At 43.0% G+C, this 18,301-nt stretch overlaps 1 protein-coding gene across 4 annotated transcripts in view; it reads left to right on the forward strand.

Moving 5' to 3' along the window:
* The window catches only part of LOC139389267 (KN motif and ankyrin repeat domains 1a), a 135,895-nt gene that overhangs the window by 33,501 nt on the left and 84,093 nt on the right, over nucleotides 1-18,301 (forward strand). For 2 of the 4 annotated variants that reach the window (XR_011629392.1, XM_071135827.1), the window contains exon 2: nucleotides 11,214-11,269. The exons of 1 other annotated variant lie outside the window; for it this stretch is intronic. Coding sequence is in view for 2 of the 3 variants with exons in the window: in XM_071135827.1 (XP_070991928.1) it covers nucleotides 11,233-11,269 (37 nt within the window). In the remaining variant the exon portion in view is untranslated. Of the gene's footprint in view, nucleotides 1-6,689; nucleotides 6,770-11,213; nucleotides 11,270-18,301 lie in introns of those variants that run through there. One more of the 4 variants, XM_071135826.1, reaches the window with a different exon arrangement.

An 18,301-nucleotide genomic window follows, 5' to 3' on the forward strand; every position in this document is an offset into this window, starting at 1 on the left:
TAAGATGTACCAATAACGTGTTGTTTTTGTGATTCAGTTCACTAGAATATGAGTATCAGGGAAACCATCTGAAACAGACCTTTCTTTGACAAACGAGGTCTCTTTTAGAAGCCACAGAGTTAATAATGAAGAGCTCATTTCCATTGTGTGTCTGCGTTACATTTGAGATATTACACAGCTGCAGAAATATAGTGTTTAAAAACGTATTAACAGATTACTGTGAATTAATATAATGATTATTCATATTTATTACCTGTTATTTCCTGTTTTAATGCTCATGTTTTGAAATTGTACTTGATTACTATTTCACTAACAATTATCAATAATTCTGAACATTAATTCAGTCACCTCTGGTCAAGTAAAAGTTGTTTCCTAGTTATTAATACATTCATTGTCAAATTCATCAATCAGGTACTGCAATTCTCAATTATTCCATCAGGTTGCAGCACAATCACAAATAACTCTCTCAGTTTCCTTGAGATTGACCTGTGCCTGTGCTATCTAGTGGAAATCAAATTTCAGACGCTTGCTACTGACAATCGAGTGCTGATTAGGCTTGGGCGGTATACCGCACACCGGAGTATTTGGAAAAAGCCACTGGAGGGTTTTTAACCGTCAATACCGTTGAAACTATTTATTTAGACGTTTTTTTTATACATTTGAATATTTATCTGTCACGTTATTATGAAGCTTACAGTAGTCCCCAGTCACATGCCATGTGGTGTTTGTTTACAAGCACACAAGGAGGAGAGACTAGGGCCTTGAGTCACTCACTGTTGTGCAGCAGGTGATCTAGTTACAGTAGTCCCCAGTCACATGTCATGTGGTGTTTGTTTACAAGCACACAAGGAGGAGAGACTAGGGCCTTGAGTCACTCACTGTTGTGCAGCAGGTGATCTAGTTACAGTAGTCCCCAGTCACATGTCATGTGGTGTTTGTTTACAAGCACACAAGGAGGAGAGACTAGGGCCTTGAGTCACTCACTGTTGTGCAGCAGGTGATCTAGTTACAGTAGTCCCCAGTCACATGCCATGTGGTGTTTGTTTACAAGCACACAAGGAGGAGAGACTAGGGCCTTGAGTCACTCACTGTTGTGCAGCAGGTGATCTAGTTACAGTAGTCCCCAGTCACATGTCATGTGGTGTTTGTTTACAAGCACACAAGGAGGAGAGACTAGGGCCTTGAGTCACTCACTGTTGTGCAGCAGGTGATCTAGTTACAGTAGTCCCCAGTCACATGCCATGTGGTGTTTGTTTACAAGCACACAAGGAGGAGAGACTAGGGCCTTGAGTCACTCACTGTTGTGCAGCAGGTGATCTAGTTACAGTAGTCCCCAGTCACATGCCATGTGGTGTTTGTTTACAAGCACACAAGGAGGAGAGACTAGGGCCTTGAGTCACTCACTGTTGTGCAGCAGGTGATCTAGTTACAGTAGTCCCCAGTCACATGTCATGTGGTGTTTGTTTACAAGCACACAAGGAGGAGAGACTAGGGCCTTGAGTCACTCACTGTTGTGCAGCAGGTGATCTAGTTACAGTAGTCCCCAGTCACATGCCATGTGGTGTTTGTTTACAAGCACACAAGGAGGAGAGACTAGGGCCTTGAGTCACTCACTGTTGTGCAGCAGGTGATCTAGTTACAGTAGTCCCCAGTCACATGCCATGTGGTGTTTGTTTACAAGCACACAAGGAGGAGAGACTAGGGCCTTGAGTCACTCACTGTTGTGCAGCAGGTGATCTAGTTACAGTAGTCCCCAGTCACATGCCATGTGGTGTTTGTTTACAAGCACACAAGGAGGAGAGACTAGGGCCTTGAGTCACTCACTGTTGTGCAGCAGGTGATCTAGTTACAGTAGTCCCCAGTCACATGTCATGTGGTGTTTGTTTACAAGCACACAAGGAGGAGAGACTAGGGCCTTGAGTCACTCACTGTTGTGCAGCAGGTGATCTAGTTACAGTAGTCCCCAGTCACATGTCATGTGGTGTTTGTTTACAAGCACACAAGGAGGAGAGACTAGGGCCTTGAGTCACTCACTGTTGTGCAGCAGGTGATCTAGTTACAGTAGTCCCCAGTCACATGTCATGTGGTGTTTGTTTACAAGCACACAAGGAGGAGAGACTAGGGCCTTGAGTCACTCACTGTTGTGCAGCAGGTGATCTAGTTACAGTAGTCCCCAGTCACATGCCATGTGGTGTTTGTTTACAAGCACAAAACAGGAGAGACTAGGGCCTTGAGTCACCCACTGTTGTGCAGCATGCAGCAGGTGATCTAGTTACCGTAGTCCCTAGTCACATGTCATGTGGTATTTGTTTACAAGCACACAATGAGGAGAGACTAGGGCCTTGAGTCACCCACTGTCGTGCAGCATGCAGCAGGTGATCTAGTGGTGCAGCATGCAGCAGGTGATCTAGTGGTGCAGCATGCAGCAGGTGATCTAGTTACAGTAGGGAATTCACATCTAAATGTTTGCATGCTCTTATAACTATTAAGTTACCTGTCTAAAATGGGCCAAATGCTCTACAGTTGTGCATTTGGTTTACTCATTTATTAGCTAGTTATCTATCTAGCTAAGTGGTTAGCTTCTTCCAAAATCAAGCATTTGCTTGGTAACTGCAGAGAATCCCCTCCTGGATCAAGAGCCTTGCTGGCCAATATTTGTTTTGTCCATGCAGCAAGCTGTGAGTTGCATTTTTTAGTTACTTGTAGACTTGTATGGTTTAGGTCAGAAACTGTACAAACGGTTCGCAAATGCGCTCGTTAGCATGTAGTTAGCATTCTCTATGGGATTTTACATATACAGGTGTCTTTAATACAGGTAACGAGTTCAAACAGGTGCAGTTAATACAGGTAATGAGTGGAGAACAGGAGGGCTTAAAGAAAAACTAACAGGTCTGTGAGAGCCGGAATTCTTACTGGTTGGTAGGTGATCAAATACGTATGTCTTGCAATAGAATGCAAATTAATTACTGAAAAATCATACGATGTGATTTTCTGGATTTTTGTTTTAGATTCCGTCTCTCACAGTTGAAGTGTACCTATGATAAAAATCACAGATCTCTACATGCTTTGTAATTAGGAAACATTCCCGATTTTGCAGGTTATCAAATACTTGTTCTCCCCACTGTACTTGTTAACATTGCTAACCTTCAGATTACAGAGTATCAGTGGGGTTTGAAAACAGAGCCCCTTGTTCAGTACCGGTAGAATATCTCGGTATGTCACAAGGTCGGTATGATGATCTGGATACCGCCCAAGCCTAGTTCTGATCTCATTTCCATATTTCACTAGATATATCAATAACATTTAAATGGCATGCCATTGCCCGAAAAATCTAAATCAAAAGACACCCTCTTGAAGAAAGTCACGAGTCAAGGAAGTAAATCCTCTACGCCACAATATTATCTCTGCATTCATGTGCAGGCGACTCATATTATTGACACTTTCATTGGGCATGGTTAGCCGTTCTGCCTGGTTAGCCGTTCTGCTTTCTCACGCAAGTAGCCAACTCAACAAGTCCCGCCGCAAGCTCATGACGCCAGCGGCAGCGGGTACTCTGCCTTCTGGCACAAGTGAAGTAGATTTATGACCGCAAGGGTTGCATGATGTGATCTCTTGTGTCTTCTCTTCTTTCCTACTCTGAGGCTGTTCGCTCGCTCTGGCATATGATATATAGAGATGCTTCAAAATGCACACTTTTTTAAAATTCCTGGGTTAACTAATATACTAATATACTATATATATATATTATACTATACTATATAATATACAATATGCTATAGCACATTTTCTTTTTCTCCCAGAAGCAACACAGGCCCAAATGGAATATACAGTGCATTCGGAAAGTATTCAGACCCCTTGACTTTTTCCACATTTTGTTACGTTACAGCCTTATTCTAAAATTGATTAGTGAAAAAAACGATTGATTAAATCTACATACAACCACAATGAAAAAGCAAAAAAAAAGTGTTTTTTTAGCAATTTTTGCAAATGTATAAAAAAAAACGTAAATATTACATTTACAAGTATTCAGACCCTTTACTCAATACTTTGTTGAAGCATCTTTGGCAGTTTCTCCCATTCTTATCTGCAGAACCTCTCAAGCTCTGTCAGGTTGGATGAGGAGCGCCACTGCACAGCTATTTTCAGGTCTCTCAAGAGATGTTTGATCGGGTTCAAGTCTGGGCTCTGGCTGGGCCACTCAAGGACATTCAGAGACTTGTTCCAAAGCCACTCCTGCATTGCCTTGGCTGTGTACTTAGGGTCGTTGTCCCGTTGAAAGGTGAACCTTTGCCCCGTCGGAGTTCCTGAGCGCTCTGGAGAAGGTTTTCATCAAGGATCTCTTTTTGTACTTTGCTCCGTTCATCTTTCCCTCGATCCTGACTAGTCTCCCAGTCCCTGGCGGCTGAAAAACATCCCCACAGCATGATGCTGCCACCATGCTTCACCGTAGGGATGGTGCCAGGTTTCCTCCAGACGTGACACTTGGCATTCAGGCCAAAGAGTTCAATCTTGGTTTCATCAGACCAGAGAATCTTGTTTCTCATCATCTGAGAGTCCTTTAGGTGCCTTTTGGCAAACTCCAAGCAGGTTGTCGTGCCTTTTACTGAGGAGTGGCTTCCGTCTGGCCGCTCTACCATAAAGGCCTGATTGGTGGAGTGCTGCAGAGATGGTTGTCCTTCTGGAAGGTTCTCCCATCACCACAGAGGAACTATGGAGCTCTGTCAGAGAGACCATCAGGTTATTGTTCACCTCCCTGACCAAGGCCCTTCTCCCCTGATTGCTCAGTTTGGCTGGGTGGCCAGTTCTAGGAAGAGTCTTGGTGGTTCCAAACTTCATCGATTTAAGAATGATGGAGGCCACTGGGTTCTTGGGGACCTTCAATGCTGCAGAAATGTGTTGGTACCCTTCCCCAGATCTGTGCCTGGACACAATCCTATCTCAGAGCTCTACAGACAATTCCTTCGACCTCGTGGCATGGTTTTTGCTTTACATACACTGTCAACTGTGGGACCTTATAAAGACAGGTGTTCCTTTCAAATCATGTTAAATCAATTGAATTTACCACAGATGGACTCCAATCAAGTTGTAGAAACATCTCAAGGATGATCAATGGAAACAGGATGCACCTGAGCTCAATTTCAAGACTCATGGGAAAGGGTCTGAATACTTATGTAAATAAGGGATTTGCATTTTTATATTTTTTTTAAAGGAGCAAAATGTCTAAACTGTTTTCCGGGCAGTGATATAGCTGGTCAGTGGTAATATAGCTGGTCTGTGGTAATATAGCTGGTCTGTGGTAATATAGCTGGTCAGTGGTACTATAGCTGGTCAGTGGTACTATAGCTGGTCAGTGGTACTATAGCTGGTCAGTGGTACTATAGCTGGTCAGTGGTACTATAGCTGGTCAGTGGTACTATAGCTGGTCAGTGGTACTATAGCTGGTCAGTGGTACTATAGCTGGTCAGTGGTACTATAGCTGGTCAGTGGTACTACAGCTGGTCAGTGGTAATATAGCTGGTCAGTGGTACTATAGCTGGTCAGTGGTACTATAGCTGGTCTGTGGTAATATAGCTGGTCTGTGGTAATATAGCTGGTCTGTGGTAATATAGCTGGTCTGTGGTACTATAGCTGGTCAGTGGTACTATAGCTGGTCAGTGGTACTATAGCTGGTCTGTGGTAATATAGCTGGTCAGTGGTACTATAGCTGGTCAGTGGTACTATAGCTGGTCAGTGGTACTATAGCTGGTCAGTGGTACTATAGCTGGTCAGTGGTACTATAGCTGGTCAGTGGTACTATAGCTGGTCAGTGGTACTATAGCTGGTCAGTGGTACTATAGCTGGTCAGTGGTACTATAGCTGGTGGTAATATAGCTGGTCAGTGGTACTATAGCTGGTCAGTGGTACTATAGCTGGTCAGTGGTACTATAGCTGGTCAGTGGTACTATAGCTGGTCAGTGGTACTATAGCTGGTCAGTGGTAATATAAGCTGGTCAGTGGTAATATAGCTGCTGGTCAGTGGTAATATTGCTGGTCGGGAGGCTTGGTTAGAGGCCTGGTGAGGGGTCGGGAGGCTTGATTCGGGGTTGGTGAGGGGTCAGGTGGCTTGGTTAGGGGTCGGGAGGCTTGATTCGGGGCTTGGTTAGGGGTCTGGAGGCTTGGTTAGGGGTCTGGTGAGGGGTCGGGAGGCTTGGTTAGGGGCTTGGTTAGGGGTCTGGAGGCTTGGTTAGGGGCTTGGTGAGGGGTCTGGAGTCTTGGTTAGGGGCTTGGTGAGGGGTCGGGAGGCTTGGTTAGGGGTCTGGAGGCTTGGTTAGGGGCTTGGTGAGGGGTCTGGATGCTTGGTTAGGGGTCTGGAGGCTTGGCTAGGGGCTTGGTGAGGGGTCAGGAGGCTTGGTTAGAGTCCTGGTGAGGGGTCGGGAGTCTTGGCTAGGGGCTTGGTTATGGGTCTGGAGGCTTGGCTAGGGGCATGGTGCGGTGTTTGGAGGCTTGGTGAGGGACTTGGCTAGGGGCTTGGTGAGGGGTCGGGGGGCTTGGTGAGGGGTCGGGAGGCTTGGCTAGGGCTCGGGTCACTGGCTAAAGGCTGTTTCCTCTAATAGGAAGATTGCTGTCATCTAAGGTATTAGCTGTCTAATCTTAGCTGTAACCCCCCCCTCCCCCGGACTGTGGGTTGGGGATGCCATGCACATAGGTTATAGTACAGTGTTACTGCTTCAGCTGCTACCTGCATGCTGTCTGTCTTTGGGAGAGGAGAGAGGTAGAATGAGACTTGCAGGTAGGAGCTCAGTGTTCAGTTAGAAACATAACATTTGATTGTGTTGTTTTGATGGTTGACTGAATTTGTCATGTTTGTTAGTAGTATCTAACTTTGTAAGTACATATCTAACTCTCACTCAAGAGTGCAAAGGCAGTTAACCAGCTAGCACATAATGTTTATATGTTAAATAAATGACTAAACTTCATTTTTAAGCCCACGTTTTATCATAATTATTTATAAAAAAAGATCTGTCATCTGTATCTTGCAGAGGGGGCACACTGACTTGACCCTGGCAAAGAGTACCCCGCCTATTCTCCTTACCCAGCGAGCACAACGTTCTGGGAACCATATGTTTCTTAGATCTTGGTGAGAGTGTGGTCGTCCTATGGTTATTCTGCATACAACCTTCCCACAACTTTCTGGGAACCATATGTTTCTTAGATCTTGGTGAGAGGGTGGTCGTTCTATGGTTATTCTGCATACAACCTTCCCACAACTTTCTGGGAACCATATGTTTCTTAGATCTTGGTGAGAGGGTGGTCGTTCTATGGTTATTCTGCATACAACCTTCCCACAACTTTCTGGGAACCATATGTTTCTTAGATCTTGGTGAGAGTGTGGTCGTCCTATGGTTATTCTGCATACAACCTTCCCACAACTTTCTGGGAACCATATGTTTCTTAGATCTTGGTGAGAGTGTGGTCGTCCTATGGTTATTCTCCATACAACCTTCCCACAGCGTTCTGGGAACCATATGTTTCTTAGATCTTGGTGAGAGTGTGGTCGTCCTATGGTTATTCTGCATACAACCTTCCCACAACTTTCTGGGAACCATATGTTTCTTAGATCTTGGTGAGAGTGTGGTCGTCCTATGGTTATTCTGCATACAACCTTCCCACAACTTTCTGGGAACCATATGTTTCTTAGATCTTGGTGAGAGTGTGGTCGTCCTATGGTTATTCTGCATACAACCTTCCCACAACTTTCTGGGAACCATATGTTTCTTAGATCTTGGTGAGAGTGTGGTCGTCCTATGGTTATTCTGCATACAACCTTCCCACAACTTTCTGGGAACCATATGTTTCTTAGATCTTGGTGAGAGTGTGGTCGTCCTATGGTTATTCTGCATACAACCTTCCCACAACTTTCTGGGAACCATATGTTTCTTAGATCTTGGTGAGAGTGTGGTCGTCCTATGGTTATTCTGCATACAACCTTCCCACAACTTTCTGGGAACCATATGTTTCTTAGATCTTGGTGAGAGTGTGGTCGTCCTATGGTTATTCTACATACAACCTTCCCACAGCGTTCTGGGAACCATATGTTTCTTAGATCTTGGTGAGAGTGTGGTCGTCCTATGGTTATTCTGCATACAACCTTCCCACAACTTTCTGGGAACCATATGTTTCTTAGATCTTGGTGAGAGTGTGGTCGTCCTATGGTTATTCTGCATACAACCTTCCCACAACTTTCTGGGAACCATATGTTTCTTAGATCTTGGTGAGAGTGTGGTCGTCCTATGGTTATTCTGCATACAACCTTCCCACAACTTTCTGGGAACCATATGTTTCTTAGATCTTGGTGAGAGTGTGGTCGTCCTATGGTTATTCTGCATACAACCTTCCCACAACTTTCTGGGAACCATATGTTTCTTAGATCTTGGTGAGAGTGTGGTCGTCCTATGGTTATTCTGCATACAACCTTCCCACAACTTTCTGGGAACCATATGTTTCTTAGATCTTGGTGAGAGTGTGGTCGTCCTATGGTTATTCTGCATACAACCTTCCCACAACTTTCTGGGAACCATATGTTTCTTAGATCTTGGTGAGAGTGTGGTCGTCCTATGGTTATTCTACATACAACCTTCCCACAACTTTCTGGGAACCATATGTTTCTTAGATCTTGGTGAGAGTGTGGTCGTCCTATGGTTATTCTGCATACAACCTTCCCACAACGTTCTGGGAACCATATGTTTCTTAGATCTTGGTGAGAGTGTGGTCGTCCTATGGTTATTCTGCATACAACCTTCCCACAGCGTTCTGGGAACCATATGTTTCTTAGATCTTGGTGAGAGTGTGGTCGTCCTATGGTTATTCTACATACAACCTTCCCACAACTTTCTGGGCACGGTGCAGGATAGTTGCTTGTCTTTGAAACATTCTCAGCACATTTAGGGAACTCATTACGTTAACAGAACGTTTCCTAAAATTTCAATCGTGGTTGCATTTAATAAAACATTTGGTAATGTTTTCGGAACGTTCTCCAATTGATTTGACATTGGGAATGTTCTCAAATAGTTCAGAGAACGTTAAGAAACAACATTATTCTGTTGGGAATTTCAGTACTTGCAGCATGACGTTTCCTACAGGTTTCCTCATGGTTCTATTTAAAGTCATGTTCTCAAATTGTTCAGAGAACGTTAAGAAAACTTTAGTAACATTCTAAGAATGTTATTTAAAAACATTTTATATTCCATTCTCCGTATCAACAAAACTCTATCCACCTTCTTCTCTAATTGGCCAAACTTGATCTTAATGAGCGCTTGTTTCCTTTGAAATGGGGTGTGTTTTAGTAGACTAAAATGAACAGCCTTGTATGAGATATAAAAACATGGCATGCTAGCTCCATCCTGGTGGCTCAGTGGACTGATTCCATGGATAAAGAACACACCGTTACAGGTTTGAATCTCACTGATGCCGTGACACAGTAAAAAAAGTGTGTTTGCTTGATCAATGCTTCAGGAAATGAATTTCCATGTGTCCTATCTGTGCTTTGAGTTAAATGAAGTTATTGAAAAACCTCCAAATAATTTCAATCTCGGGGTGTAAATCGAAACCTCCCAGGAAAACTGTCTAGGAACCAGAGTAAAACATTCTGGGAACAACTCTGTAACCTTAAAATAAACGTTCCCAGACCGGGCCAAATGTTCACTTCTGTTCTCAGAATGTTTAAAAAAACACTGGCTTCATTCCCACAACCAATAGAGTACCACAGTATGAGTGGCGGTCAAACAGAGAAACGGTTCCAATAGTTTTTCCACCATACATGTTAGAAACACTTGAAATAAGGGATGTGTTTCATGCAGGCTTATCCTGGCGTGATGTTTTCATAATCATGTAAATCTCTGTAGGACAAGGGGACTTTTATCAATATATTTGCCCTTATTTACCCCGCAAAATGAAATTCTAATGTGGCTATCATAAAGAACACAAATGCCATGATGCTCTGGACAAGACTGCCGAATCAAGGCAAAGGTAAGAAACTGGATTAACTATAATGAATAAACTGGCTATGTTTTTTATAATGTTTATTCTGTGAACTGTCTTATAAGTTTGAAATTGACACAATACCTGTTAGCAACGGTGTCAGCTAGAGATGACGTGCAGGAGCTGGCAGGGATTTGAGGTTTTGCATGTCGTCTACTTTGATGCTGATTTGCATTCTCGAATTTGAGAGTAAATAGAGCTGAATATATTGATCAAAGTCACCTTGTCCTAAAGATATTTACATGGTAATTAAAACATCACGCCATGGTAAGCCTACTCGAAACACAGCCCTTATTTTACGTTTTTCTCCCCATGGGAAAAATGTATGGTGGAAAAACAAATGGAACCATTTCCCTGTTTAACCGCTAGGTTTTATGGGTATTATGACATCTCCACTGTGGAGCTCTATGTTAAACCAAAAACATATTTTACCACGACTTCCAAGGAACCAAATGTGCTAGCTGGGTAGTTTTACGCATTCCCTCGAGAATGTTCCCCTAGTCCAGTCTATATGACTCGTTCTAGAACATAGCATAGTGCAACTGAAAGCTCCTTCATCTTTCAAATAGTATAATTAGCTCTGAAATGTGACCTGCCATGCTGGTATATTTAACCAGGACTCTTAGTTTGAGTCTATTTTGAAGTGGAAGTAAATTTGGGCCGAGGCTACATGCATGCCGCAGGTTTAAATATTGGCAAACATTTATTCAGCTACAGTTGAATACTTTGCTCTATTTACCTTATAAATTATGCAATAGAGTTGAAACGGTTTGCTTAAACAATGTCTATAAGTGTCACAGATCAGCTAAAGTGGTCTAGTTCACCGATGTTGTTATGGCTACATACGATTAAACGTTTTAGTGACAAGCCACTTGAAAATGGCCTCTTCATTATGACTCGGTCAGCCCTATGTTGTTTTGCTGCAAAATGACAGTTACCTAAAACCTATGACTGCCATGTTAGCTTTCCCCCATACTCCACCCGCTAACTGATATAATAACGAACATCTGGGGCCCTTTTTAAGCCCTTCTACTCAGATTAACCAGTCAGGTGACTCGGTATACAGGTTTGTCTTCTGATGTTGACAACCTACTTGGTTGTATTAGGATTTCAATTGAAAAATAGTTTATTTAAGAAAAGGTATGTGCATGTGAGTGGCAGCAGCCTATTTTAAGGTTCTCCTCCCTCCTCTACAGGTGTGTATACCAACAACCCATGGAGCAGGAAACCTTGGAAACCTTGGAGATTATTGGTCAGTCGTGTGTGTGTGTGTGTGTGTGTGTGTGTGTGTGTGTGTGTGTGTGTGTGTGTGTGTGTGTGGTGGTATAATGTTTTGGGGAGCATCTCTCTGTCAGTAGCTCCTCTCTCCCTTTCCTTTCACCCTCTCTGCTGCTTTACAGTTTATATAGCTTTATGATGAAAATGGTTTTGTTACAGTCTAATGATATGGAAATGCTTGAGTTGAAAGTACTAGTCATTTTCCTCAGTCACTGGTCATTTTCCTCAGTCACTGGTCATTTTCCACAGTCACGGGTCATTTTCCACAGTCACGGGCAGTCACGGGTCATTTTCCACAGTCACGGGTCATTTTCCACAGTCACGGGTCATTTTCCACAGTCACGGCTCATTTTCCTCGTGGGGTGTACAAAGAGGACCTTTGTACACCCCACGAAGGAGTGATTTGTGATTGGTCCTTATCTCTGGGCGCTAAAAGCCAGGTTGAGTTCTTGTCCTGTCTGTTTAGGCTCTAAAGATCTAACCCTGCCTATCTGAGACACATCGGCTGTGAAAACCTGGTTAGAATCTGTGCTTGTTTGTACAATACTTTAAGGGATAATTACCCATATCTCCTTGGTCAGCTTGCCTCCCCCTAGCAGGGGTAAACAGCTCTTTGTGTAGGTGGAGTGTATAATCTTTCACTTTTTCTCTCTGGTTTCATCCGGAGGTTAAGCTTCCTTGCAGTTGCTCTGATAAAATGAGCTCTGCCTGATCCTTGGTGTAAGGAGTGCGCTGAGAGTCGGGAAACAAATTCAGGGAATGTTTTAATAAATACAGGAAACACAAACAACGCACCGACACGAAAACAGTCAATAACACCCGGAGAAAGAACCAAGGGGAGTGACCGATATAGGGAAGATAATCAAGGAGGTGATGGAGTCCAGGTGAGTGTCATGAGGCGCAGGTGAGCGAGACGATGGTGATAGGTGTACAGGATAGTCAGCAGCCTGATGACCTAGAGGCTGGAGAGGGAGTATACGTGGCAGTACACCCTCCCCGACGCGCGGCTCCAGCCGCAGGACGCAGTCAAAGGGGACGAACCCGGGGATCAGGAGCAGACCAGGAACCTATCACCCCTGCTGAGGCGCGGGAACCTGTCGAGTCAGCTGGAGGCGCGAGAACCTGACAGACCGGCTGAGGCAGGGGAGCCTGTAGCGGTTCCCGGATCCGACGTCTTTTACTCAGACAATTGTTTTTATAAAACAACACTCCCTGATGCTTCCCTTAGGTGAGGTGTTATTCTGTAAGGAGTGAGCTGAGAGTCGGAAAGCAAGTTCAGGGAGTGAGTGTTTTAATAAATAAATGAAACAACAACGCACTGACATGAAAACATGTTGGTGCGTTGTGAGTCAATAACACCTGAGGAAAGAACCAAGGGGAGGGACCGATAGATAATCAAGGAGGTGATGGAGTCCAGGTGAGTGAGATGATGGTGACAGGTGTGCGGGATAATCAGCAGCCTGATGAACCAGAGGCTGGAGAGGGAGTATATGTGACACCAGGAAGGAGTTTTTCCTCAACAATGAGCTAGAACATGTTAGAATCACCTTTGGCAGCGATTACAGAAGTGAGTCTCTAAGAGCTCTGCACACCTGGATTGTACAGTATTTGCCCGTTATTCTTTTCAAAATTCTTCAAGCTCTGTCAAGGTGTTGGGGTTCATGGCTACACAGCAATTTTCAAATCTTGTCATAGATTTTAAAGCAGATAGAACTGTAACTAGGCCACTAAACAAACAGTGTAGATTTGGTCTTGTGTTGTAGGTTATTGTCCTGTTGGAAGGTGAATTCATCTCCCAGTGTCTGGTGTAAAGCAGAGTGAAGCCTGTGCTTAGCTCCATTCCGTTTATTTTTATCCTGAAAAACTCCCCTATCTTTGCTGATGTCAAGCATACCCATAACATGGTGCAGCCACCACCATGCTTAACAATAAAGAGGCACTCAGTGATGTGTTGTGTTGGATTGTCCCCAAACATAACACTTAGACCAAAAACTTCCGACTTCAACTGTAGAGAGAGTACCAGATCAATGTGGAGCTATATACAGGGAGTACCAGATCAATGTGGAGCTATATACAGGGAGTACCAGATCAATGTAGAGCTATATACAGGGAGTACCAGATCAATGTCGAGCTATATCCAGGGAGTACCAGATCAATGTGGAGCTATATACAGGGAGTACCAGATCAATGTGGAGCTATATACAGGGAGTACCAGATCAATGTGGAGCTATATACAGGGAGTACCAGATCAATGTGGAGCTATATACAGGGAGTACCAGATCGATGTGGAGCTATATACAGGGAGTACCAATACCAGATCAATGTGGAGCTATATACAGGGAGTACCAGAACCAGATTAATGTGGTGCTATATACAGTGAGTACCAGATCAAATGTGGAGCTATATACAGGGAGTACCAGAACCAGATTAATGTGGTGCTATATACAGTGAGTACCAGATCAATGTGGAGCTATATACAGGGAGTACCAGATCAATGTGGAGCTATATAGGGGCGGCAGGGTAACCTAGTGGTTAGAGCGTTGGACTAGTAACCGAAAGGTTGCATGGTACAAATCTGTTGTTCTGCCCCTGAACAGGCAGTTAACCCACGTCCTAGGCCGTCATTGAAAATAAGAATTTGTTCTTAACTGACTTGCCTAGTTAAATAAAGGTAAGGTAAAATAAAATAAAAAATACAGGGAGTACCAGTACCAGATCAATGTGGAGCTACAGTGGGGAGAACAAGTATTTGATACACTGCCGATTTTGCAGGTTGTCCTACTTACAAAGCATGTAGAGGTCTGTCATTTTTATCATAGGTACACTTCAACTGTGAGAGACGGAATCTAAAATAAAAATCCAGAAAATCACATTGTATGATTTTTAAGTAATTAATTTGCATTTTATTGCATGACATAAGTATTTGATACATCAGAAAAGCAGAACTTAATATTTGGTACATAAACCTTTGTTTGCAATTACAGAGATCATACTTTTCCTGTAGTTCTTGACCAGGTTTGCACACATTGCAGCAGGGATTTTGGCCCACTCCTCCATACAGACCTTCTCCAGATCCTTCAGGTTTCGGGGCTGTCGCTGGGACTTTCAGCTCCCTCCAAAGATTTTCTATTGTGTTCAGGTCTAGAGACTGGCTAGGCCACTCCAGGACCTTGAGATGCTTCTTACGGAGCCACTCCTTAGTTGCCCTGGCTGTGTGTTTTGGGTCGTTGTCATGATGGAAGACCCAGCCACGACCCATCTTCAATGCTCTTACTGAGGGAAGGAGGTTGTTGGCCAAGATTACAGACCTCTACATGCTTTGTAAGTAGTAAAACCTACAAAATCGGCAGTGTATCAAATACTTGTTCTGTATTGTTCTGTGTATCAAATACCAGATCAATGTGGAGCTATATACAGGGAGGAGTGTTGTATGGCATTGAAGCTCGTCTGGAGGTTTGTTAACACAGTGTCCAAATAAGGGCCAGTCATATACAGAATGGTGTTGTCTGAGTAGAGGTGGATCAGGGAATCACCCGCAGCAAGAGTGACATCGTTGATATATACAGAGAAAAGAGTTGGGCTGAGAATTTAACCCTGTGGCACCCTCACAGAGACTGGCAGAGATCCGGACAACAGGCCCTCCGATTTGACACACGGAACTTTTTGACACTTTTTGACGCACACTTTCGCACCAAAGTACGTCCATGTCTAGGAGACAGAACGCGTCTCCTTCCTGAACGGTAAGGCGTGGTCCCATGGTGGTTATACTTGCGTACTGTTGTTTGTACAGATGAACGTGGTACCTTCAGGCATTTGGAATTTGCCTCCCAAGGATGAACCAGAGAGGTCTTGTCTGATTTCTTTTGATTTTCCCATGATGTCAAGCAAAGAGGCACTGAATTTGAAGGTAGGCCTTGAAATACATCCACAGGTACACCTCCAATTGACTCAAATGATGACAATTAGCCAAACAGAAGCTTCTAAAGCATGACATCATTTTTCAGGAATTAAAGGCACAGTCAACTTAGTGTATGTAAACTTCTGACCCACTGGAATTGTGATACAGTGAATTGTAAGTGAAATAATCTGTCTGTGAAGAATTGTTGGAAAAATTACTTGTCATGCACAAAGTAGATGTCCTAACTGACTTGCCAAAACTATAGTTGGTTAACAAGAAATTTGTGGAGTGGTTGAAAAACGAGTTTTAATGACTCCAACCTGAGTGTATGTAAACTTCCGACTTCAACTGTATGTACAGGTTAGTCAATGTGCGGGGTACAGGTTAGTTGAGGTCATTTGTACATGTAGGTAGGGGTGAAATGACTACGCATAGATAATAAGATAGATAATAAACAGTAGTACAGGTTAAAGGTGATTTGTACATGTAGGTAGGGGTGAAATGACTATACATAGATAATAAACAGTAGTACAGGTTAAAGGTCATTTGTATATGTAGGTAGGGGTGAAATGACTATACATAGATAATAAACAGTAGTACAGGTTAAAGGTCATTTGTATATGTAGGTAGGGGTGAAATGACTATACATAGATAATAAACAGTAGTACAGGTTAAAGGTCATTTGTATATGTAGGTAGGGGTGAAATGACTATGCATAGATAATAAACAGTAGTACAGGTTAAAGGTCATTTGTATATGTAGGTAGGGGTGAAATGACTATACATAGATAATAAACAGTAGTACAGGTTAAAGGTGATTTGTGCATGTAGGTAGGGGTGAAGTGACTATACATAGATAATAAACAGTAGTACAGGTTAAAGGTCATTTGTATATGTAGGTAGCGGTGAAATGACTATACATAGATAATAAGATAGATAATAAACAGTAGTACAGGTTAAAGGTGATTTGTGCATGTAGGTAGGGGTGAAATGACTATACATAGATAATAAACAGTAGTACAGGTTAAAGGTCATTTGTATATGTAGGTAGGGGTGAAATGACTATACATAGATAATAAACAGTAGTACAGGTTAAAGGTCATTTGCATATGTAGGTAGGGGTGAAGTGACTATACATAGATAATAAACAGTAGTACAGGTTAAAGGTCATTTGTATATGTAGGTAGGGGTGAAATGACTATACATAGATAATAAACAGTAGTACAGGTTAAAGGTGATTTGTACATGTAGGTAGGGGTGAAATGACTATACATAGATAATAAACAGTAGTACAGGTTAAAGGTCATTTGTATATGTAGGTAGGGGTGAAATGACTATACATAGATAATAAACAGTAGTACAGGTTAAAGGTCATTTGTATATGTAGGTAGGGGTGAAATGACTATACATAGATAATAAACAGTAGTACAGGTTAAAGGTCATTTGTATATGTAGGTAGGGGTGAAATGACTATACATAGATAATAAACAGTAGTACAGGTTAAAGGTCATTTGTATATGTAGGTAGGGGTGAAATGACTATACATAGATAATAAACAGTAGTACAGGTTAAAGGTCATTTGTATATGTAGGTAGGGGTGAAATGACTATGCATAGATAATAAACAGCGAGCAGCAGTGTAAAAACAAAGGGGGGGGTTAATGTAATAGTCTGGGTGGCCATTTGATGAATTGTTCAGCAGTCTAATGGCTTGGGGGTGGAAGCTGTTCAGGAGCCTTTTGGTCTTGGACTTGACTCCCCGGCTTTCTGTGTGGTAGCAGAGAGAACAGTCTATGGCTTTGGGGAGTGGAGTCTTTGGCAATTTTTCGTGTCTTCTTCTGACACCATCTGGATGGCAGAGAGCAGTGATGTCTTTGGGCTGTGTGCCTCTGTAGCTCTTTGCGGTCAAGGGCAGTAGATTTGTCATACCAAGTGATGATGCAGCTGTAGAACTTGCCCCTGAAGAGGCGCTGTGTGGTGTTTATGGACCAGGTCCTTAGTGCTTAGATGTGTGTCATGTAGGTGTGATTGTCAGAGCGAAATGCCTCAATGTGCTTTCCATCACACACACTTCCCAGCGACCCAACAGCTGCAGGAGTAGTGTGTGTTTGTTTGTTTGTGTGTGTAGTGTGTAGTGTGTGTAGTGTGTAGTGTGTGTGTGTGTGTGTGTGTGTGCTTGTTTGTTTGTGTGTAGTGTGTGTAGTGTGTGTGTGTGTGTGTGTGTGTGTGTGTGCTTGTTTGTTTGTGTGTAGTGTGTGTAGTGTGTAGTGTGTGTGTGTGTGTGTGTGTGTGTTTGTTTGTTTGTGTGTAGTGTGTGTCTGTGTTCAGTACGTATCACTGTCTGTGTTAGTGAACAACCGATATTGTTTTTTTAAGGACCGATACAGATTTTTAGGTGCCAATGGCCAATATTTTATGCCACTAATAAATATAACATTTCAGCGTCTTGATGAGACATTTTCCCAGAGTGCCATGCATGCAGTAACAAATAAATTATGCAACCGGGCTCCTGAGTGGCACTGCATCTCGGTGCAAGAGGCGTCACTACAGTTCCTGGTTCGATTCCAGGCTGTATCACATCCGGCCGTGATTGGGAGTCCCATAGGGACTTTGGTCAAATGAATTATAATTATTTTTTAAATAATCTACTACATAATCTTGCTCATTTAATCCGAATGGTAAGTCTCTTGATCAACTGGGTACTTTAAGATGTCATAGGCCTACTCACAATACAGGTGAATACATCATCTATAGAACTGCATTAATTGAGTTAATAAGCTCATTGGACATGAGAGGCAAGTGCTCTTGCGCTATAAAGGGGAGATTGGCTGCGCTTGATAATCAAGGGCTGATGGGCGATAGACTAGGAAAGGCTAATATTGGAGATAAATATTGGCCTTAATACTTATCATTCGTTCTCTAGTCCAGGGGTTTCCTAACTAACTCCAGTCTGTGGTTGTGTGTTTTTATGTGTGTGTGTGTGTGTGTGTGTGTGTGTGTGTGTGTGTGTGTGTGTGTGCCCTGGCTAAATAAACTCATCTAGACCTGACAGTAGTCTGACAGGACCAGGGTTGTTAGGATTAGAGACAATAGACTGACAGGACCAGGGC

Source organism: Oncorhynchus clarkii, chromosome 30, assembly GCF_045791955.1.
Source record: "Oncorhynchus clarkii lewisi isolate Uvic-CL-2024 chromosome 30, UVic_Ocla_1.0, whole genome shotgun sequence".
In the NCBI taxonomy this organism is placed as follows: Eukaryota; Metazoa; Chordata; class Actinopteri; order Salmoniformes; family Salmonidae; genus Oncorhynchus; species Oncorhynchus clarkii.